We start from the raw sequence: 25,843 nt of genomic DNA on the forward strand, positions 1-25,843 counted from the left end.
AAGCAATAAATATATAAGTGCAATGAGGTAAATGAAATCAGCGATCACAATCGTTGAATTAGCATTGTGTTCATTACGTATATATATTTTATAAGACAATATTTTCTACTTATAAAATAACTTACACTCTATAAAGTATAAAAACAAATTTTAAAGTTTAATGCGCGACGCGATTTAAGAATATGATGCACGTACAATATGCACATATGTATATAACAGAAAAACGCGATATATAATTATAATATATCGTTTGTTAAAATATTAATAGTACTACTTATACATTACTACTTGTTATTCGAGAAATCCATTTAAGATTAAATTATGCTGGAGGAACACTCGCATACTTTGATTTGTTTTGTTGTCAAAAACCTTAACTCACTATCAATATATACTATTATATATACTATTCTCTATTCAAGTATAATTAAGTATTATAATAATATATATTATAACAATATATTATAAAATGTTCGACGCATAGTATTTAAATCTTAAAGCCTAGCATAATATCTTAGCATAATATTTAAATCTTAAATGGATTTCTCGAATAATATATACTAATGTATAAGTAATACTCTGCCTTCATTTGAGCAGTATGTTGAGCTAAATGTAAATGTAGTTCAAATATTGTAATTGAGGAAAACTTTGCTTACATGTAATTACATTCTACGCATGGGTCACAAATCATAATGATATGCACCATGCTAGGATAATCAAATTTGGCACTAACACACGCAATTGTTCACTCATCGAGTTCATGATTACGGTACACCGTACACTCTTGAAAATATCGCTAAAATACACTCTTGAAAATCAAGATTTTCCTATTATTTTCTACGATTTGTTACAAATAATACACACTTAAGGAACATTTCTTATAGACTACGGTCAAATCACAGTCTGGTATGTTTGCCAATTTCATTGGTCACGTCGATAGAAGCGGTCTTCAATGCATTGAGTTTCTCCACGTAACTGTTGTCCAGTTGTAACCTGCCTTTGTCATCCATGAATCCTTGAAGAGAAGGAACTCTTTCTATCCCTTTCTCGGTACTGTCAGCGATGGATGCCACCGAGGAAACAGTAGCATTCGTAGCGTCGTTTTTATTCCCGAGTCGGGTACTACTGGCATAGAGTCTTTTCTTCCCGGGAAATAGAGACGCTACTTTTCGCGCCATAGGATGTAGCAAATGCTCCTCGTATTTGTCCGATTCGGTATCGGCCGTAATCAAGCTTACGAGGATACCGATGACGACCGTCGTTACGCTGCCAATAAAAGCGTAATACATATACGTGATCCCGTAAAGGACATCTAGAGGATCGGACGATTTATCAGACTCGTCGATAATAGATGACGGCGTCGTGATAGTCTCATACATTTTCGTCCAGTTAGAGACGTTTGGCGTGGAATAATCTAAACTAATTGGTTTTGTGACCCATGACGAAAACGTCTCATTGTGACAATCTTCCGTCGATAATGGCAGCGTCTTTGTTACGGTATCCAGACTGAGATGACCGAAGGTGATCCACAACGTCGTTACGTGGCTAAAGAGCATTCCAGCGGCGGCACCTTTCCAATTGGCGCAAGGTACTAACATGGCAAGGAGAAATACTCCAAGAAGAGGTCCGGACGTTGCCGACGTCATTAACATAGAAGATTCTATCACGCCTGATAGCATGGCTACTAGAAAACTAATGCCGATTATCAACAGACCGTACACAACGCCGATAATTTTGATCGTATTGAGCTGCTGCGTATCTTTAAGATCTCTCAATGCCGGTATATGACTTAGAAAATCCTCGAATGTCACCGTCGCGAGAGAATTAAGATTCGATACTGCCAAAGTTAAGGCGCTGTTAAATAGAGTTGCCATTACTAAACCGAGCATGCCGGGTAGGTGGAGGAATTTATCTTCGACGTAGAATGGTACGATCTCGTCGATTTTGGATATGTATCCCAGAGAGAGTGGATCACAGTCGGCGTAATTAGCGAAAATGACCATTCCAACGATCCAAGATAGCGAGAATAGGATTGTTATTATGGGCATGTTAGCCATCATCGTACTGAAAAAACAAAAAGTATTCTTTAGTCACGAAAAAATTCGAAAACAACTTGAAATAGTAAACTATTATATATACGTATATATGTGAGAGACAATTTAAGAAAAATTGATATAATAGTGCTAAATCCGGAATAATAGATGCAAAGATCGTTTAATTATATATGACAGTTGTAAAAAATATTATATAATTATTAATTGTATGTACATTTATTTTGTAAAAATCTTCTAAATTCTCTCTCTCTCTATTATATATTCCAAAAAAATTTTTTTATAGAAAAGATTTATTACGTTTGATAAAAAGTAAAGAAAGTAATAAATATTTGTTGAAAGAATTCTGTCAATATATGAAGCAAACAGGTGGGAGAACAATTACATAACAATTACATAACATTTATTCTTATAATCGTTTTTTAACTTCTCAAGATAAGAGAATATTATTGCAACTTAACAATGTAGAAAAAATTAAAAACTAAAAATTTTAAGATAATTAGAAAAGATAAAAAGATAAAATAAAAATGAAAGATTATATTTTTAATATTAGAAAAAATTTAATTGTTTTATTTGTGCATTAATTAATGCGAATTACATACATTACGGAAAGATTTAAACAAGCTGTTTATTTTTTAAAATCCTTTTTTTATAATACTTAAATATTTTTAATCGTAATTCGCATTAGTGCATAAACAGAAAATTAAATATTTTCTAATCCATTTCGATGGATTAATTTAAATTTTCATCGTGAAAGTTTAGAAAAATGTCTAGTATAACCACTTACGTATAAAATACATCACGTTAATATACATTAGTATGAATGAACATCACAGAAGCGTAAATTTTTTGCTAACAAAATGGCGATGTAGTCATTTAATATAATTTTGTGATGTCTCTAGATATAGCTTGTATTATAGTAAGAAATGTAGAGGTTTTAAGCGACTTTAATTTTTCATCATTTTAAGTAATTTCACTTTTTTATTCTTTGCGAGACATTTATTCAGTCACATTAAACAATAAGAGTGTATGCGATTTCATCCTAAGAACATATGCCATCGTTTCTTCGTTTAAATTGATATTTTAAACCTTAATAAATGATGAGGATTTCTGTACTAAAAATTTGGCGCGGCGCCATTTCACTTCCCACGGGGGTCTTTCATTGATTATGTGATAATAGTACTGTGGGTACAATTTGTTAAATCGGTTCGCGATCGTTACCACTTTCAAAAATCTTTTTATCGCCGATGCGAGAAATCATTGCCGTAAAATTATTAATCCATTGTTACTGATTGAAATTTAATTTACACATCATCTAAAGTATATTTAACACAAAAATAATACCATATGAAAACTTTTCTTATTTGACTTGATATACGAAGATTATTTTTATATGAATGATCTTATAAACTATATTTCGTAGTTTATTGTATGGAAAAGCGGTAAAAAACGAATGTGCGAGTGACGAAGAAATTTTACTAAAATTCTGAAGATAAATTTCTGCTGAGATCTTAAGAGCGTTTCATGACTATGTCTCTGGATCAGATGTGTAACTTTATTTTTCTTACGAAAGTATCTACTTGGCTTCCTCCGACGATACATTTGCGGGTAGTAAAATTTTACGAACCAACGTGATGCATACATTCTACGTGATATCTCAACTTGGCGCAACAAATTTGTGGTCGCGCACGTGTGAACGCTTTTATACTCTTTTGATTACCGCCGGACAACTAACTGAAAAATACTCGATTTTACGCTGACTGCTGTATACGTTATGTGACAATTGCAACGCGTGTCAATATTTCGCAAAATTTCATCACGGTTACAGATGCACATATGCGCTACCTCAATTGTGCAAACAGCGATATTTATGTGCTACAAGGGGATAATACGTATTTCAAATAATAAAAGATTACAAATGAAATTGTTCATCAACATAAAAAGAGACGTTTTCAAAGATTAAATGTAACGCATACAAGCGGGAATTCTTTAATTTGTTCGCGTATATTATTGAAGCACTATTTTACGGAAATATACTTTTAAATCTTTTAAAAAAAATTGCTATTTATCAATACGATTTTTTCTAAAAATCAAGAAAAAATTGTGTTTTATTAATTTAATAACATCTACTATTCTTTAACTCCTGTTTTCTATACATTTGTAATTATATTAAGTTGATCTGAATTTTAATACATTATATTTAATATTAAAAGACGAGAAAGCAAAAAAATAATTTAATGCATGAAAATCATATATATATATATATATATATATATATATATATATATATATATATACTGTATGGAAATTACACATTTAGACTACGAGAAAATATTAATTAATAATAATAGCTAGTATATAAAATGATATATTATTTTCATAATTTAAAAAATGTACAAAGTACGTATGGTAAATTAAATTCATTGATTAAAATAAAAGTTTTTTATAGATAAAATATATAGAAAAAATATAGCTTTATAAGTTGTATACATTTAATTTTTAGAATATAATTTTAGTTTCGTTATTTGTATATTTTAGATTTAACTATTTTAATATTTTTATAATATTTTTTAATTTTTTACAATTCTTAGTCATAAAACGTCTCTGTTTTCCATTCTAAATGGATTTCATGATTATATTGTACTTATATTTTTTGTTTTTTTTTTCACTGGCGTCATTTTAATCTGTAAATTCTTATGTTAAGATAAGAGTTATTTACATCATTTAATATGAATTATAATTCATTAATATGAATCATAATTCACGTGTTGATGAATCATTAGTCAAAGAGTTACAGAAAGAATTTCAACAAGTCACGAGTAAATATGTGTATGCACAATATCAGGCAATAACTGACATATATGGCAGAAATTAATAAAAGAAAGTTTACGAATGTATATCCGGAACACCTTTTGTGCAGAATATTTCGATGTGTTTAAGATAAAAATTAAAATTCAATTTTTGTCTAAAAATTTCAGTTAACATTATCAACACTATCAAATTTTATGTTAATTTAATTCTTGATGTACAATTTTGTACCATTAGCAAAGGATTTTTTATCGAGTTTAACGTTTTCTTTTATTGACTACTTTGTGCACTATACGTGTACGCGTTTGTGCTCGTAATTTCCATTTACATCTTGTACGCATAAAGTGATAATTTACGGAACACTTTGCATAAATCACATTAGCCTTTAGATTGTTCGATGAGTTGTAACATATATACGAGTTGCATAATGTGTTATACAAGTCTGTCGTTTACCGTTGAGAGAAGAGCGAGTAAGGGAATTGTTAGAAAAGTTTTGTTCAGACAAAGTTTACTTACTGGACAACCTTTTTTTGACTGGACATACTGCAATATCTCTGGACAAAATTTTGTTGACATCCGAAAATTGATAAACTCATGAAGAGCTGACCCAATGTCGCCGATACTGTCGTTACTCGAATAGTTGGATCCATATCAAAGCTGAAAGATAGATACAAATTATTAAATAAATAAATGTTGCACGTATATGTATATATATATATATATATACATATATATATATATATATATTCTACGTGCGCACAATATATATATATATATATATATATATATATATATATATATTGTGCGCACGTAGAATCTAGGAATATTAAATTATCTCTAAGCTTTGCAATTTGAAAAAAGAGTAATTATTTTATTGTTTCTACAAAATTTTTGAAGGATGCAAAAAATGCACAGCATGTGAAATAATTTTGCGCTGTGGAATTTAATAATTTTAAATTGTGAAATGCGTAGTGAGGAATTTTAATATAAAATCACATTTTAACATTATTTAATTTACTGACGGTTAATTGGAATTATAAATATATTTTCGTTCGTGATTATTAATTCTAAAGTTCAAAAATGACATGCGAAAATGTAACAACAAGAATTTCGCATTAGATATTTCATATTAGATTATCAGTCAATTATATTGAAATAAAAATTAGATACACATGTTTGAGGAATAATTATCAAGGGACATACTTAAAAAAATCCAAGCGTCCACGTTCCGCAGTCACATTAAAGACTTTATCTAGCCCACCGATATTAACAGTTCCCTGTATGATGATTACCACTGATACACCGATCATCGTCAGACCTTGTATTACGTCCGATAAAATGGCAGCTCTCAAACCTCCCTAAAAAAATGGAAGATATGTACATAAATATCAGTATTCGCAAATTATAAAATAATACGATAAATCATTGATTAAATAGCTAAATTAATACGAAATAATACAATAATTGTTTACTGCGCTATACATAATAATAATAATAATAATAATAATAATAATAATAATAATAATAATAATAATAATAATAATAATAACAAATATTTTAACAGAAAAATAGATTATTATGTGTCTTATTATTTCAAAAGTTTAAGAACTTTATTAAACGTTATATTCTCATTATTTTCTATGTTGCTATCATTATTCGCCTGTTCAATGCGTTTTTTCACGCTTAATTGATTCAATTTTCTACAGGCTGAATATATTAAGTAATTTGCTGGAATGTAATTTCTCACAAGTTTACCAAAATTAGATTATAATTTTAACTTTTCACCTAAAATATCAGGCTTTCCAAAAATATTACTGCTCTTTTACGAACCATCATAAATAATTTATTTTTTCGCAAAGATTGAAATTGATGTAATTTTAATTTCAAATCGTTTTTATGCCATTATATGCTACAAATAAAAAGAAATATATCTTACACTTAATAAAATTAATTAACATATTACAATTAGCAAATTGAACAAATTAACACTTTACGAGAACAAAATTATTTTTCATCATTATGAATATGTAAATATGAAAAATATTTTCGTATAAATATTTTATGCATATTGCATTGCATCGAATTCTCTACAATTTTAATCTATATAGTTTATATGAAAAGCATTCATTACTCGACTTTAAACGAAATATTCGACAATTTGCATTATTTCGTATTTAGAAAATTTGTTTAATAAGTGAACGCCAACATTTATGAAACGTACGGTATAATGTAATTGTTCTTACCATAATTGTGAAAGCCACAGAAATAGTTGTTATTCCTACAATACTAGCCCAATATGGGAGTCCTATCACTGTTTTCAATGCGACGCAAGGAGTAAACACCGTGACTGCTAAATTTAAGAGACTCCGTATGACGTACGAGAAACTCGCCAGACATCTAACTAGTTTTGACTTGAACCTGGGAAATTTGCATAATTAAGAGAAACTAAAATAAAAGATTCGGAGAATTACGTGCTAACTGGACCGTTATGTATGATAATGTATTCTTCCGTCACAGTTAAAATTATTAAAATCCAAAGTTCGTTTCCAAATATCATCACATACACATACAAAAACATCTTCTTTTTTTCCCTTATCTCTTATTTCTTTTATCTCTGTTATATCAATTTATGTTCTCTCTTATGGTAGCTTTGTTTTGACATGACGAATAAATACATGACGCACAAATTATACATGATGAATAAATGTTTACATACGAGATACTAGATTTATGCAAAATATTAATTTATTTATTCAATTAGAGAGAGAATTCTTAGTATTCTATGTTTAAATAAAAAGTTTCACGATAAATTTCTTCTCTTTGTTTTTTAAATTATTTTAAAATCGATCCATTTCGATTATTATTGATGGAATATCAATACAGTGTATTTTTAACTGAATTTCATACATCATTCATCGACTTAGTCCAGTTACCACATAGTTTACTTGGCGTGCCAAATATAATTGATATAATTCGTGCAAGTGATGATAAACAGTGTTATTTTCGTGCAAAATTCGAGAAATAATATTACACGCCATGTTTTCGAGAAGAAACAAGAACCATGAAATTACCTCATGTCCAGATATTGGTAGACCGACGTGATACCGAGACTGTAGTAAACAGGTACGAAGATAAAGCAGACGATAGGATAGGCGAGCAACATTCCATACAGGGTCTCCCACATGGCGCTACCTCGATAATACAGTTCCGAAGGATAACCCAGGAAGGATCTGACGCCGAGAGTTCCCCGCGCGATTGACAGCATCATCGCGCCCATCGACACGCTGCCGGTGGCAAACACATAGTTCGCCTTGGTCTCCTTTTTCTTCGTCCTGAAGTTCCCCCATAGTGGTATTACGAAGGAAATCACGATGAACCCGATGAAAACCAGATAGTCCACCACCATTGATGTAACGTTGGTCGTCATCCCGTATCCACGGCCGCTTCGTAACGCCCTTCCGTGATCGAGGTTGGTCTGTGTACCGAGATTACGAGGGTTGCTGAGTTTAACGGCGATTCGTATCGAGAGAGAGTGTGTCGCTCAATATACGACGAGATTCTCGATTACTTGGCGTCAAGTGGCTTTTGAAAGACCCGAGTGCTTGTCGAGTGCTACCGCGACGATTGTTCCTATCGAAAAGTGTCGACCGGAGCGATGTTACTTTTAAACGCGATTCTTGTCTCTTGTTGACTTTCGTCCGACTGATGCCAGTCGGAGAGAGCGAGTATCACTCGAAAAGATGCTTTCCACTACGAAGGTAGAATATATGCGCGATAAGTTTCGGTAGAGAAATAAAGGAGCGCGTCTGTAACGTACCCTTATATTACGACCGCGTGCGCGCGTAGGCCTCGTTATGCAATTTCACGAGACACACTAATATGACTCAATACGATCAATGCGGCGTGATCGGAACGACGGCACGTATTGACTACCAACGAAGTGAAGTACTTGACGCTATTATGCTAACGACCCAGCAGGAAAGAGAAACGATATTGCCCCACGCGGAAAAGAGACAGACGAAGGAATAGAGTTGGTGGGATAGTGAAGCTAAAAGGAGAGGGAGTCCGGAAGAACGTGGTCTTCTTATCTTCTGTCGCTATTGTTTATCGGTGTCTTGTCGGCGCTCCTGTAAGCTCTTTCCATTGAATTTATATCCCGCTCCTGCTCCTCCCGCGAAAGAGGACGTCATATGATTCTCTCGACAGCGTAATTATTGGCGCGTGATCTATTGTGAACGAATTTATGCAACAGGCTGTAATGAATGTAATGAATTTAAATTTGATGACAGTTTATATCAATTCCCGCATCTTTTTTAAATATATTCATTCTTAAAGAGAAAATATGGTCTTGTGTTGACGCAAACTAAAAATTATTAAAATGATTAAAGCTATTGTTAGCACACATCACAAACTTATTTTGCTAAAAATGTTCTAATGAGCATGCCTTTGAATATGTAAAATGTATATTGTATACGAGATATTTCGAACTTGTTTTATGTATAAAGGAAAGGAAAATGAATTTTTATATGAGTAATTATAAAGCTTTTCCACAAAGCTTAATTATCAGTGTAATATGAATTAATTGGCACGTTGAAGTTTATTCACATTTGCATTTTCCATTGTAAATTCTTAATGAATGGATAAATAAAATTAATATCTCGGACAATTTCAGATTTTAAAAGGCGATTTTCTCTGGAAGAATAATATCGTGATATTACATTCATATATATATATATATATATATATATATATATATATATAATATTATATATAATAATATATATATATATAAAATATTATATATATATAATATTATATAATAATATATATATAATATTATATAATAATGTACACTTTAATATGACGATTTTAAACATTTTAAAAAATAAATCATCTCAGAATATCTGTTTACAAGTTTATTAATTTAAAAAAAGGAATTTATTTTCATTCGGCGAAATATTGTGAAATAATGTACGAATGATACAATAGGAAAAATTGATATTTATATAATTTATATGTAATTAAAATTAATATAATTTATATATCAAAAATGATAAAACTCGTTATTATAAATAATTTTATATGTTAACACGTGTAATCAAATTTGTGAACTTTTAAAAAGGATAAGGGCTCAAAATTCTAATTATATCTTACAGAAAAAGTTTTAAAATAAAGGCGATAATTTTAATACGTTAAACTTTTTATTACATTGATTCAACGGTTATTACAGAGAAAACATAAAATCTCGTAATTTTTGTGAGGAATGATTAATCTGAAAATCCTTGAACAAAGGATACTTTTCTAAATCATAATTGGATTGTATATAGTAAACACTTTTCATGACGAGTATTTAAGTTCTTTCTGGCACATGCTGTACATAGACAGACAGTAGAGAAACGAAAGATATATGGTACTTTTCATTCGTTATGATATTATTCTCTTCGTAGTTCCCTGATAAAACTGTTTACAAAAAACATTATTTAGCACAGATAATGCATAAGGACTTTATAATGCTTAATCATTGGTGCTATGATTTCCTTCAGATGTTAGCAATTACGCAATTACACATCTGTGGACGTGTACATCATTCGCTATCTAATCATCTCTAAAACCTTGAGTTTCTTAACACTAGAACGATCGAGCAATCATCTTGACCTCAAAAAACTTCCATCTGTCATAAAATCTGTATTCTTATATTAATTATTTAATTAATTATTATTAGAGAGTAATGGAGGGAATTATTCTTATACCAACGATTTATAATTCTCCGCTATTCTAATGATAAATGGATATGCTGTATGTAAACTCTTAAGAATGGAAATCACAATTAAGTCTTATGGAAGCACCATCTTCAACTCGCAGACGAACAATGCTCTTCCCTCATTCCCGGACTACCACAAAGATTCGCAAAATTGAGACGAGAAAGTAGCGAATTGTGCTCGGCACTCCTTCGTGGTAACTCCTCCGCAGTCGTCCAAACCACTTTCCATTTTCCATCATTCAACTTTGTTCCTTATCCCGTGCAATGCCATGGTCCGCTCAACGTGGAACAATACTGAGTACACAATGCACATTTACGTGATATGCGTTTGGTGTACAAAATGACAAGAAGGACTTGTCCGGATGGTGTGCGCGTTAACGCGAGTGGCCAATGAGGTGCCAGTCTTGGTAGAGCTAACACAACCGAGAATCCATTGTATCACAGTTGAAAACAATGGTATGCGATTCTTCCTTCTCTCTCTCTCTCTCAAACTTTTCTTCTCCATCCGCTTCCCTTTTACTCCGGTTCTATTTTCCGTTTCGCTTTTAGCTCGTTCTCTCTCTCCGAGTTTTCTCGAGAATGTGACAGTTCCTTCCACATATTTGTCTGCGCTCCTCTCAGCAGATCTCGCTTTTGCTGCTCTTACACGATGTCTATTTTCATTTCATGTCCGATCGCCTTTCTTGCGTTGACTACCGGTTTTATGGCATTCATTTTCTTTTCCTTTTAAATTTTCACATTTCTTACAGAATCGAAAATTATTTTTGACATTTATCATCGATATAAAAACGACAGGACGCATTTAGCGTGCAATAAAGAATTGGTAAAATGTTCATGACGCCAACGTAGCATTTACGAAAGCACGTGTGCATGAGGGAGGAATCGCAAACTAGTCAAGTGCGAAAATCGCAGCTAAATGTTCTGTAAACGGTGCGCCCGACGAGGTTACGGCCAACTCGAGCGAAACGAGTTCCGGAGATGTACCATTATTTCACGACTTTCTCAGATCACAGGTCATGAGAGATGCAACTTGGATTATTATTCCAAGTAATGGCATTGCTTAAGGCACTTGACTTTTACCGACATCTAATAATATATTTGTAATATCAACGAAAGACTTCTGTCTAATCTTCTATAAGAAGTATAGAACTAAAGAAGCATAGAATCTAATTTTTATCTAATACTAAAAATTATTTCCAAATTTCATAATTAATTTTATTTATTATTGACTATGATGTTAATTATTTTAATACATGCAATTTTTGTTTGCAACAGTTATTTATGTGAGATATTAAAATTAAACACTTCATGCATACATAAAAGTTAAAACGATGAAGTCATATCCTTTTTACATTGTCGATAATAAATCAATGTTGATTTGAAACAACAAATTTGACTTTATCTATATTAATGGTGAAATGTGATAAACTAACATAACTGGAATAGCTTCCGGTGGGTTACATGTACTTTATGACTCATTGTCAGACAAGGAACTGATTTTTGACTCTTTGATATAAATAACAAAAAAAAAAAGATTGTCATATAAGATTTACATTGCCACTTAATATTCCATTGATAGAACAAACGATAAAACTCGTTAGGGGGCGTGTACTGGTGCCAGTAAAATGTTATTTTTCCGCGTATTATTTATTCATGAATGATGCATTAATGCTGAATAATAATATCGTCGAATATGCAATATGCACATATATTTAGAGATTTCATATTGTTCAATAATAAAATATGATATTTTTTGTCACATCCCAACGAAAAATGGAATAAATTATTGTATATTATAAATCAAGTTGCATGCGAAAACATGGAACGCTTTTAAGTTGTTCGTTTTAAAGACGAAAGTTAAATTCTTTTGCTCTTTTTATGTGTTTTTCACGTGTTCATGATCATGTGCGAAGAAAAATAAATAATTTTAATTATCGCTTTATATTATCTAATAGAGCGAGTTTTTTAACGAGGAAAAGAGAGAGAAAGAGAGAATCATGAAAAATCATCTTAATGAAGCACGCAACATCTTTCGCAATATATATGATTTGGTGAAAATGGAGAAAATAATGTCGATAAAAATGATGAAAAAAAATTTATCGAAAAAAATGAGATAATAAACATTGTTATTTTGTACTACACTTTATCTTGTTAACTACAGTTTTGATAAATCTCTAACTTAATTTTTTTTGTTGATTTTGATAAATTTACTTTATGATTTATCATTTATCTTATGGTTTATAACCAACTATCTTAATATATATTGACCTCTGCTAAAGTCTTATAGTTAAGAATTTATAATTAACTGTAAACTGCATTTAACATTATCAAATATTACGCATGACCTTAATCAAATTTAAGCTAACAGCGATCATGACTACTGTGAATGATACCAAATTTTCCACTGACTTATCACACAAGTGTTGAAACTTGAGGCAATTCTCGGCTTAGTATGCTGTTTTCACAGATCGGATGTGTTTTCGAGAATCAACGAAACCAAATACTCATTTATTTGTACGAAAACGCCGGCTATAAATCATATAGCCGGCTATAATTCATTTTGCAGCAATTCTAGTGTACATATCATAAATAAAATTTAAAAAAATAAGTTAGGAATATCTGATATACTTCATTATTCTCTAGTTGTTACTGTTCTCGATGAAATCTCACAAGGTCATCACGTTAATTCGTACATCAATTTTTCTATTTTGGAGCATTAAAAAAATATATAAGTGGTATTATATTGTTATCACAAAATTATCTGTTAGGTATATCGTCTAAATTGTTGTTATCAACATTGGAATATAAATTATAAAGAAACTTTTACGAATACATGTGTTACAGCTCAATTGTGTGCGGAAACATTCGGTAAATATTCGATCGGTTTGCAAATTTAATCTATTCGTTATCATTTTACAATAAAACCATTTAAATTGTGGAATTTATTGCCAAAGCTATAAAGTTATACGTACTAATTCATGAAATAAACCGAACCTCGTTAGTTTTATCTCTGGGAATAGACAGATCTCGTGATGGAAAAAGAAAACAATAGGGAAGATGAAATAAATGCAAACAAATGTATAACAACTAAGCTAAAGGATAATTGAAATCGTTCTATATAATTTGAATTCCAATATATACCAGATATATTTATTATGTATATATTATAACAATATATAATAAATGTATATATACATAATATACATGAGCGAAAAATATTAGTTATTGTTTAATTTTAAAATATATGATTTATGCAAAATCTTCGCTAGATTTTCACATTTTTCATACGATTTTAATATTAGCATAAAGAAAGAATTCTCAAACATTGTAGTTAGGTAATGTAATCAGACAAGTTTGTGAAATGCATTATTAAAAAGTGGAAAATAAATAGAAAGAGGGAAAAAGAGAGAAAGAGAGTTACGATCAAGTTTGAAATGTCGGTTGGAGCGTTCATTGGGCTTCGATGGTTATAAAACTTTTGTAAATTTATTCATTCTAATTGTAGAGAAAATAGATATATGGAGATGGATTGAATGGGCGATAATTGCCTGCGCCGATTGTACGTCCGGATTGCACGGTTGTTCCGGATCCGTGAGGCGAGTACGAAACGGATTCTTTACAACCGAATTTCCGGTTACCGTTGCAACGTACATTAGTTACAGCACGAAACGCGCGCGTGCCAAGAATTTTTTCTTGCACCGCCGTAGTTAGTGCATTTATATAGTAGCATTTTAACGCAGCGTTTGCTAAATTATGTGCAACGAGCAATTTGTCGCACATTACATCATCTCTGTTTTTCTAAAGAAAATTCGTTCTATGCTACCGCAGATTTTATTGATTTTATCGAGTTTATTATAATGCGGGAGAGCGGAAGAAGAGAGAAAGAAAGAGAGGTAGATAGACAGAATAGAGAAAGAGAAAAGAGTATAAAACACAAAATTCGCACCATTAGTCTAATTCACTTGGCTCCCGTAGATTTAAATCATGCGCTTCCGCACATATATTTTCGTTACCTCCAGATTTATCGCTATATTTACGTGCATATTCTCTGAAATCGTATAGCTGTCCTCAGTTGCTATTGCAAAATAATCGTAACTAATCAGAATTTAGAGAATATATTTCATTGTATTATTATTTACGATCGATTATTATTTACAATTATTTACGATCGATTCGCATTTGTGTTTGCAATAATTTAATTAATATAAAGGTTTATATATTTAATTTCTTTATATTATAGTAATACGTAGGCTCGTTTTTCTCTTTTTATAAAACATTATTATAATGTATTAGTTAATGCTATTATAGTCATAATCCTATTTGTTATAATTAATTATTATTTTTTGATTATATTTTATAAGATATAGAATTCTTTGAATAATTAATATTTAATATTTTTCGTTTCTTTTTTTTCTTATTTTTCTATATTTCATATAAGGAAAGAAAAAGAGAGAAAGAGTGAATTTATTTTGTGTATTTATTATATTTATATATTGTATTTATACGTGTGTATTTATTATATGTGTGTGTGTGTGTTAATTAATTTTTTTTCTTCATCATTCTAATGTGTAATAAGAGATTTAGTAGGCGAGAATAAGTCGATGTTGTATCGAAATTTTAAGTAGAATGTACTTTTTAATCTGATTGAGATAATCAATGCGATGAAAGCATCAATAAAATAAAATTATTTAGCGGAACAACTTTACCTCTTGTTATTTAAGTAATGGCACTCGAAGGCATTAAGAGTACTAGAAACGTGCTCGAGATTACGGCGTCTTGTCACGTGGCTCGTGCCATTTCGTTTCAACTTTCTGTTATTTAAACTCTCACTGGGTATGAACCAACGAATTGTCACGTTTATCATTGTATCGATGTATTCTTGTTCAAATATCGGAGAAATTTCTCTTACTATCGCTCTCTCTCTTTTTCTTTTTTTTATGTTTATGAAATCATCGGTAATGATATTGCTTATCGTTTATTGTAATTTATTATGTATATGCAACAAAATAATTATTTTATGATGTGTCAGTTTGATCTTTTTATTGGGAAGAATAAAGTACATTCAGATTCATTACCGCATTACATGTGAGGATCATTCTTTTCTTCTCGGAAAAGTAATATTTCTAAAAATATTCTTGTGCCTGCAAATTACAAGTCGCAACAGTAGTATTTGCAGTATGTATTAGTATGTATCTTATGAAAGAACTTTGATCATTGAATTCATGGAAATTTATGCAGATTATCATTATGTTCTCATAATCATCATGAACACTTCAATATCTAATTGTTGCTGCAGGCGACAAGAAAAAAGGCGAGAATTAGAAAAGAGATAAAATTTACCTCTGAATTATCGATTTCTTATTTTGAGTCATAATGGAAAATATGTTTTTTTATGTAGAATAAATAAACAATTTTCTATGTAGAATAAGATAAAAAAATTTTATTTTTTTTAATATTATTGTGTGGAACAACAATTTAATTATTTTAGCAATAAAAATGCATATTTTTTTGTCTCTTTAAGAAAAATTAACTAAAGAATTAGGAACGCAATAATGTGCATCAAGGCATCATTTGCAAAAAGCATATACATCCCATTCTCGTTGAGATAAAATACTCTCATGATGGTCATTATTAGTAAAACATGATCGTTATAAATAGACACGTAACACAATTCTTAGATGCAATCTCGTGTGAGATTTACAATCTATAATTCTATATAAGATTATTGTATTTTTATTAAAAGATTGTGTGTCGAAGCACACGTTGTTGAACATACATTATATTTATTTTTATGATATAAATATAAATCACATAAAAATATGAAATATTTATTCTTTTTACATTTAATAATATTATCAAATAAAAAATTAATACAAAAATTTGTAGCACTAAAGATGAGAATTATAGTATATTTTTTTCAATTGATATTTTTTCCATACACTATTGTACAATTTGTTCATAATGGGACCTATTAAATAGACTTTTTTGCAGTTAAATTGCGGTTGACAACGTGACACGCAATTTAAGTAATTATGTTACGTTCTTCTTTGCGGTTTGGTCAACGTCAGACCGCAAACGTGATTCGCGTAAAGATAGTACCCGGAAGCATAGCTCGTTGTATTGAAAACAAAAAACATCATATGTTAATTCACTAAAGATTATGGACAATAATAATGATGTAAAAGCTGAAAATAAATTGTGAATAATGAGCGTCACGCGCCCAGCAAGAATCATTCATTAAAAAATGATTCTCGGTTGTATTTTATTCATACGGTGTATGCAAATCTCCGCGACGGTTGCAATGAAGATGCTATTTCATTGTGTACAATCGCGGCGCGATTTGAAACGTGATGCATGATGATATCATATAATAGCGGTATAACAGGTGTGGTTTTGCGAATTTACTCTCACCTTGCGATGATCATGTGATTGATAATGAGACGCGGCGCCGTCTTCGAAAGCATTATTAAACGATATCTAATTCGCAAATCAGCAAATGTTTAACTGAAAATGTCTCTCTGAAATCTTTTTGTATGCTTTTTGAAACTTATGTATGAGAGACGCAATAGTTTCCTGAATTAATCTGTATTTTATAAAAAAAGAATATTAATTTATATAATTATTAATCGAAGAATTCAATGCACACATACACGCGTGCATGCGAAATTGTGCCATTTAATTTTTTCTTTTTGGTAGATATTTAAGCTAATTAAATTTTGTTATAATTTTGAAAATCATAATTAAATTTTTTTTAATTAGTTTTCTCAAATTAAATATAAAATATTTATTTCACGCGCCTTTCACTACATTCTTTGAATGAAAGACTACAAATTTCACTGTTAAATCCTGTTTAAAGGTCAACGATAGTCACTCGATGCGTCACATCCTGCTTCTAATTGTCCAATCTTGACTGCAACATCAAAGGCTGCAACATTTTTACTTTATATTTTATGATTCGCGAAGGACGACAAGACGCCGTAATAGTTGTCGAAATGACACATTAACTTCGCGTATTCGGTGCATTGCACTTCGCCGAGAATATTTGCGGCTTTTTTGTTCGCAGAATTATTACATAACCAGAGATTAATCATTGATTATGGTTATGCGTTTTATGCGTTTCCTCATATCGTGTTCGTATTGCCGATTAGTCGCTTCAAGGATACACCTATATTGATATACCGTCAATGATAATTATTCTAATCTTAATCTTTGTAGAGTGTCAGTGTTAAATTCCACTTCTAAATATCCAATAACTTTCCATATATATGTTCAATAAAGAATTTCATTATAATCTATTATTCCATTTGACATAATAATAATGATTTTCTTATCAATATAATATATTTTATGTCTCAAAGTGTTTGTATATTTAAATTTTTGTTAAATAAAATTTAAATTAATAAAGGTAAGATATAAAAAATAAATTTTAAAGTAAGATATAAAAAAATGATAGTATGAGTTACTTTTTCTTAGAAAACTAAGAATAAAAATGCACTTTGATCGATTGATCTAAAAAATATAACCATGAATTAACATTTATAATATGTAAATTATTATTAGATGTATAGTTATTATTACGTGTCTTATAATATACACGTACACACGTTATTACGTTGCAGCAATTAGTAATGGTCTGATTTGCTTGGTAGATTGGACTTATAACGCTTCGTCTTTTCATTTGGTATTGCGTTCTACTAGAAATGTAAATAGAAATGTGGAAAATTACGGCTCTCCTTAGAAATCTTTCCTACATTCTAATATAATGCATGTATGATAAATTGCATCGGATAATGACTGTTTGACTATTTACAATTAGATAACAAGTTTACAACTTTCCTAATGCTATTTAATAAAAGTTATACAAGATGGATGACAAAAATGTTTGCCAATAATACCTGTTGATATTGATAATATTTGAGTCAATATAAGTTGATACATGTTTACTGACTGATGATGACTAAATCAGAAAATACAAGAAAATACCAAGGAAGACCAAGGCCAAGGAAATACAAGACAATAAATGAAATTAATTGTAATAAAATTAATAGTAATAAAACTGTATCAACGAACAATATCACACATAAAATGAATTTAATTATATATATTTCTAAGACGGAAATTTGTCGTGAATGTTTGTTTTATTTGTCGAAAATTTTTTAAAATAAATCAAAAATTAAATTTTAATTTTAACTAGTTAAAGTAAAATAAAATACTTCAATGAAGAGTACTAATAACCAATTTATTTTTATTTTTTTACAATATTATTAAATATGTAAACAAATAACATTCTTTTATCGATAATAACCAATAATTATAATATTTGACTACTTACACAGATATTAGTATAGGTTTAATTATGGATCTGCTAAAATTATTAAATGAATGGGATTGGTGGACTATGCTGATGTTTCAGCAGCGAGTTTGCACAGTTGGTGAAGTAAATTTAGCATTAGTAACCGGTTTGCAAAGCAAGTTTCCCCACACTTCATCGAATATAAACTCAACTTGACTAGAGTTGACTAGACTAGACTACCGTTAAACTTAATAATCCACGATCGAATCACCGGTTCGATGTGGATATCGATGTTAAACCGAGGATTGTAATAATTCTGAGATCTCGTCCGTGGAGAAAATCCCGACGATGTTCTTTAATCTTAAAAAAAAAGAAAAAGATAAAGAAGAAGAGAGGATGATCGTTCTCAGTTGCAACTTCAGTATGGTCCGTCTCGTTGGAATCGTTGAAAATTTCGCTCCGGGCATTTTTCCACATTACAGTTCTTTCAGCGGTAAATCGCCTGGATTGATAAAAATGGAGCGCATGTAATAGACGCTCTCTCTTCTCGCGCACTATCTACGAATGTAAAAGGAAATATACAGCGTATATATAAGAAAGTAGAACGAAATTGCGGATGTGATATGCTTTTGCCACTAACAATGATTATGTCAATATGAGAGGATGTATAAGTTACCGCGGTGCAATGTGTCATTTTATTCTTTCGCGAAGCTCGTATCGGGATTTCAACGGCCTAGTAAGTCACGATATAATCATGATATAGCTCGTTCCTCTCTCATATACCACTTTTCTTAAATTGAGATAATTTACCTTCTAATATAGTAGAAGAGACGCGTTATGAAACCTAACTGTACCGAATAGCCGTCCATTTGACCTTTCTCTCGCGGTCTGAGATTATTCAAAATCCGTACGGATCGTCCTTCAAGCTTTACTCTTTCGATTAGTATGTTAATTTGATCCCCGTTGAATAATTTAAGTATCCCAAGAAGTGTTTTTAAGAAGATAGATATAGACTGTTTCGATTTCTAAGATGAAAAGTTTTTGCAAAATGTGTAAATTCATGTTTTTATTTACGTTCAGATAATAAATCTTTTAGTTTAGTGTGATGCTTCATTCTTGCGATGATCGCGTATTCTGTATACATATTTTACATTGTGTAATTTTTCACTGTAAATTTTCTCAGCATTTGTAATATACGAATGATGCAATGTTAAATAAATTACTGCCGACGTAGTTTCGGTCTTTAAGATTCTCAGTCTCTTGTGCTCATTTTATTCAATGACAGAAACGTGTTTATTTATGCAGATTTATATAATTTAATGTGAATTTGCATATATAAATAAACGCTTTTGAGATCGAGACTTTAATGCTTAGTAGAGACTATAAGTCCTATATCGTAATCTTTATATACTTCCTTTATTCCCTCTTCCGTATAAATAAATTTAAATAGCCAGAGATTGTCACGATGCCTACATAAATATGTGATTGCATGTTTCTATGTAATACATTATTCATTTTTTTAAATATAATATTAGCAATGGCGTGTTTGAGCTTCTCTAGCGTCTCTGATTTCAAAACATGTCTCTGGAGGTTTTTCATTTTCTTTTTTATAAGTATGATATTTTTGATTTAATTAATTATTTTGCTTCTTTTTTTCTGTCCTTCTATCTGATAAAATAATTATTAAAATAATTTTTCCTATATAATATTTATTTTAATGTTTTAATTTGGGGCTTTATTGGATCAAAGTTCACATTTCTTGGAAAATCATATTTTTTTATGATTAAAAAGTTTAGTAATTTTTTAATTGCGAAAAAAGGACATAAATTTAATTCAAAAAGATAGAAATATCTGAGGTTTTAGTGTTTAGTATACGTACATGATTCCATTAAAGCATCGTGATTGTTGCAAAACAATGAGTAATTTTAAACGCGTGTCATACGTGACATATATAACGTAAATTAACAACTTTATGGCGGAACAGATAAGTGTTCTCAACCTAATCTATAAAACATCAACTTATTCTAATTTGCATTATTCACAAAATGATTAGCGACCGGCATCATATTTTCTATTAAATTTTATGCATACGTGTTGTGAAAAAGAAAAAAAGATGTTACATAAGTATTTTAAATGATAATTTTATGAGTATATAATTTTAGGTATTAGATATATGAATCAGATATTAGATATACGAATCAGATATTATATATATGAATATATAATTTTTGAATTAGAAAAAATGTGTAAATTAAACATGATAACAAATACCGATCAATATAAAAGTAAAATGAATGTGTGATGCGTACCAATATTTATTCATTGGATAAATAAATTATTAAATAATTTATTATTAATATTTTTTTAATTTAAAAATGACAAATTATATAGATGTTATAGTTTCAATATATTATTTACTTTAATATTATACATACATTGGATATATAGAATGAAAAATCTAAATATATATATATATTATTATAATTAAAAAAAATATATATATATTTTTAATTATAATAATATATCTCTGCAACATAATCACTGATTCATGAGTTTATGTAATCATTTATTATTTTAAATTATGTGTATTAAAAATAAAATCTGATATAACTAACAAATCATCATGATTTATTTTTTATCAAAATAAATTAGTTTCTTATTACAAGCATAATAAATAATAATTAAAATAAAAAACCGGATGTTTTATAACACTTTACGTATCCATTTCCGCGAAGAATCACGCGCTAACACCGGTTTTTCCAAATTATATCTTTACAAAAAGATCATTCGAGGATAAGAGGATAAATTGTCGCAAAGTGTTTATAGCCTGAGTTATATAAATTTTTCCTTGTTCCTGTCGCCGATAATATATGCCAGCTTATTAATCGCCAGTGAGACCGACACTGTAGTGTTTCTCAGAAAAATATACAATTAAATACAATAACTACAATTTTCTGTTGATTTTTATTGCAGTGATCCCGCGCGAGTTTCCACACCGCGATGTTATATGAGTCACACACCATTGATTGACGTGTTCATGAAAGTCAATCGGTCGGATATAGTATTCGCGCAGCGTATATGGCGAACACATTGTATATCGCTGAATAACGGAACATGAGTAAAGTATTGTGTCAGACTTTCAACCGACACGAAGAGTGTTCTCTGTTTGACGAGACTATCTGACGATTTACATTTCGTTCTGAGAATCGATTGCCATTTTTAGTCCGCTGACGTGGTACGCTCTATCGGTTCACATAAATTGATTTCGTGATCAAAAAAAGAAAGTTAAGGAATATTCAAAACTCGTTGATGAATTTTATGTGCGACCATGAAATATTTCATATATCCATTTTCCTGTTGTTTAAACATTTCACAATCTATAATTATACTAAAATTAGTAGAAAACACTTATGTATGTCCTTCATAGTAACTTCGTAGCTTCATAGCAATGGTAATCGTCATTATCTTCATTATGAGTTCTCGTAGATTTCTATATTGTTGTTCTTCTTTGAAGCAAATTTAGATTCAAGAATCGTAGAAAAAACCTTGCATTTAATTCTGAAAGAAATGAATGAAATGAATATATTTAAAAAAGATTGAAATTAAAAATTTTTATTCATATATAATAATTAAATTCTTAATTACGATTTCTGAATGGCTTATACTTGATATACAAAATATTAACCATGACGTATAAAATAATTTTTCTCCTCTTATTAACAAAAAAGTAGAAAAAGGATGAAACGGAATTCTAGTGACATTTGAAATATGGCGTAGCGGCAGAATTTTTGTATTATATGTTAAAAATGTAGAGACAAGAGACTTTTCTATTTACTGCGCAAAATGAAGACCTATCTATTTGCTTTGACTTGCAACCCTACTTATCCCGTCGTTAATTTTAGACGGGTACATGTTTTGCACACGACAGGTAGTTTGCAGCAAGTAATTTGTCCACTTGACTCCGGGTTCGTGTTAACTGACCATTACGGCAGTCCCAAATATACTCGACAGATATTTGTCAAGCCGATACAAATGTCTCATTGTGTATATATGTATGAGAGGTATAGAATAAATATATATAAATGAAAATATAATTTTATATATGTTATAATATGCAGTAAGACTTGTCAGACAATTGCGATATATTTAAAATAATTCAAGTGAAATCGTGAATATCTAAATGAAAAGCTGTTTGTCATTTTCTGCATAATTTTATCTTATTAATTTTTTTTATTATTAAGTTTAATTATTTTGTTTAAATTTATTACAATTTATCTATACATACATGTTTCATCTTTTGAGTTTGTCAGTTAATATCGTTGGATAGGATGACCGACGCTACACCACATTTTAGCATATTTTTCACACTAATACTACGCAAAGACAGTCTGTCAGCGGTTTAATTGTAAAGTTTCGGAATTAACAAAGTTTCTAACATTATGTTTCGATCAATGAACTAACGCGCGAACTAACTTGCAGGACTTCTACGCCCTTTATCAACTCATACAAAAATAGCTTTACTTTTACTCTTTACAAGCTATACGAAGGATAAGAAAAGGATAAAATAAGGATAAAATGATAGCATTAATAAAAAGATGAATTCAGTTTCGAACATCTTTTTATTATCTAATGTCGATTATCACTCATCTTGATATATTATATTTTACATTCATACTGTTTTATTTTATATTCATACTTGTTTTAAATCAGATCTGTTATTTTATGAACTTATTAGATATTTTGGGTAAAAAATGTCATCTTTAATGTCATTAGAAGGAAATTGCACACAGAAAATTGTGAATAAACCTAAAATTTTATAATTTAATATATTTTTTATAAAATTTTTAAAATTAATTTCATTAATTTTGCTAATCGAGTTAATAAGAATAATAATTGAAACGTTTTGAAAAATCTCCATTTTTTTTATTCTAATAATATTTATACGTAATTTAAATGCATGTGCATTATCCTTTTGCAAAAAGTTTTATCGTTTTCATTATCGTATTACAGAGTCGGATCCTAAATGTATTATAAGAAAGGTTATAGAGAGGAGAGCAAAGAGAGAGAAAAAGAGCGAGAGATAAAAGCAGGATATAACCAATAATAATTTTAATAATCTGTGGATTGCTATGGAGAGCATATAATAGCACAATTTACTGCTGCATGGTACCAGAGATGCAATTCCACAATGCAAATGTAGTTGCGGTGTTCCTTTCTGTGCGTTCGACATAAATATAATTTCCTTTAATTACCGATATGCACGAAGTTAGCCATAAATATATGCGCACATTTGTCTATATTTGGCATATCGCATTGTGTCGCATTGTGCAATGTATGTTTCGTTAGGCATAAGATAATTGACCTAATCGCTGCGCTTCTTCCTGTCTATATATCCGTCGACAAGTCCGTAAAATTGAATGATCATACGAAATAATTGATAAGATAAAAAAATATCACACGTTCATCGTTATTTGGATTTAAAATTTATTAATACTCGATCATATTACATATTTCGTCATCGCACTACATTAGTTATGCAGTAGACAATTAACGGATAATTAGTGAATGCTTAATAGATGTTTGTACTATACTCCATATTTAATAAACCTGAAATGACATAACATATGATCTTAATACATTTTTATATTATTTAATTAAACATGATAAAATGATATGATTTTATGATCTAGCTTAATGATAATGATAAATTATGTTTTACATATTTCTATCAATTTTTTTATTTAAATTGAGAAGAATTTTATAGTAATCAAAGGTTTGTGTAAAAATACATTATGTAAGAAGATAAAAAGTGGTTAGGTTAAAGTCATTTTTACTGTCAAATTCACAACAAAATTACAAACAGTTACTTAAGTTAATTAGTTTTAAATGGAGTGAAAGAAATTAAATACATATTTTATGATACAATGTCTATAAGTATATCTTGTCATATTATTTAAATAACAATAAAAGAAAATATGAAACGTGAAGTATTCTTTAATTGATGCAATTCATTCAATCAAGAAAGACAACACATGTTATGAATATTGTAACAAATTAATGTTATCTATGCCTTCTTGTTTTTATCTATGTATTTAATATAATTAAAAGCAAAATTATTGTTTAATAAGAAATCTTTCGGATCATTTGTCCTTATGATATTGAGAGGAATGAAATTAATAATAGTGGACAAAGTAAGTCTTCTATTTGATATCGATTATTAACTTAAATGGAAACATTTAATTAAGCGAAAAGTCCGGAAAGTTGTCTCTAACGCAATATTTTAATCTTGATTTATCTCGTTGCTTTCTTCTTAAATATTTCGACTTAAATATCTCCCTATTTAAAATGAGAGTCAATTTGATAACTTTTGGTCTAATACAAGATAAAATTGATCGTAACTAATCACGGCTGTTACATGTATTTTAAAATTGATAATCTTGATTCAACTGTGGATTCTTTCGATAATCTAATCAAACTTTGTTATCAATATCTAATTAACGAATATATTTAATCGACTTTTCTACAAGTATCTATTATTCTCTTATCTAATTTTAAATTAGATTTTAATTTTAAATTTTTATTTTAAATTAGATTTTATTTTAAGTACAATTTACTTTAAAAAATTTTAATTTTAATTTTAATCTAAAACTTAATAATGAAGATAGCGAGAATTTAGCTAATAAAAATCAAGAAACCATGAGGAAAGGTATCTACGTGAGATTTCTGCCAATGAGAGAAATTTGGTTTAAAATTTACTAGGGAATTTATAGCGGAAATATAAAATGTCCGAAGTGTCTTTCCCGTAGCTAAAGTCGACATTACGTTTCTCCGTTGTAACGCTACCAAAATTCTCGTACGCGTTCCTTTGAATCGGGGTGGGGGCCCTCTGGGAGCGGAATGCATGAACCTTTATCAGATCGCGGAAGACGATGG

At 29.7% G+C, this 25,843-nt stretch overlaps 1 protein-coding gene across 3 annotated transcripts in view; it reads right to left on the bottom strand.

Annotated features, from left to right (window-relative positions):
• Window positions 1-53: 53 nt before the first annotated feature.
• Window positions 54-25,843, bottom strand: part of LOC105248564 (sodium-coupled monocarboxylate transporter 1) — a 152,667-nt gene continuing 126,877 nt past the window's right edge. For 2 of the 3 annotated variants that reach the window (XM_025413925.1, XM_011253412.3), the window contains exons 2-6: window positions 7,928-8,331; window positions 7,100-7,274; window positions 6,060-6,214; window positions 5,373-5,513; window positions 54-2,061 (exon numbers count right to left, since the gene is read on the bottom strand). In XM_025413925.1, the coding sequence (XP_025269710.1) occupies window positions 894-2,061; window positions 5,373-5,513; window positions 6,060-6,214; window positions 7,100-7,274; window positions 7,928-8,283 (1,995 nt within the window). In that variant the 5' untranslated portion in view covers window positions 8,284-8,331 and the 3' untranslated portion in view covers window positions 54-893. Of the gene's footprint in view, window positions 2,062-5,372; window positions 5,514-6,059; window positions 6,215-7,099; window positions 7,275-7,927; window positions 9,083-25,843 lie in introns of all 3 variants that reach the window. The other variant, XM_011253413.3, reaches the window with a different exon arrangement.

Source organism: Camponotus floridanus, unplaced genomic scaffold (assembly GCF_003227725.1).
Source record: "Camponotus floridanus strain SB8 unplaced genomic scaffold, Cflo_v7.5 scaffold71, whole genome shotgun sequence".
Taxonomy (NCBI): domain Eukaryota; kingdom Metazoa; phylum Arthropoda; class Insecta; order Hymenoptera; family Formicidae; genus Camponotus; species Camponotus floridanus.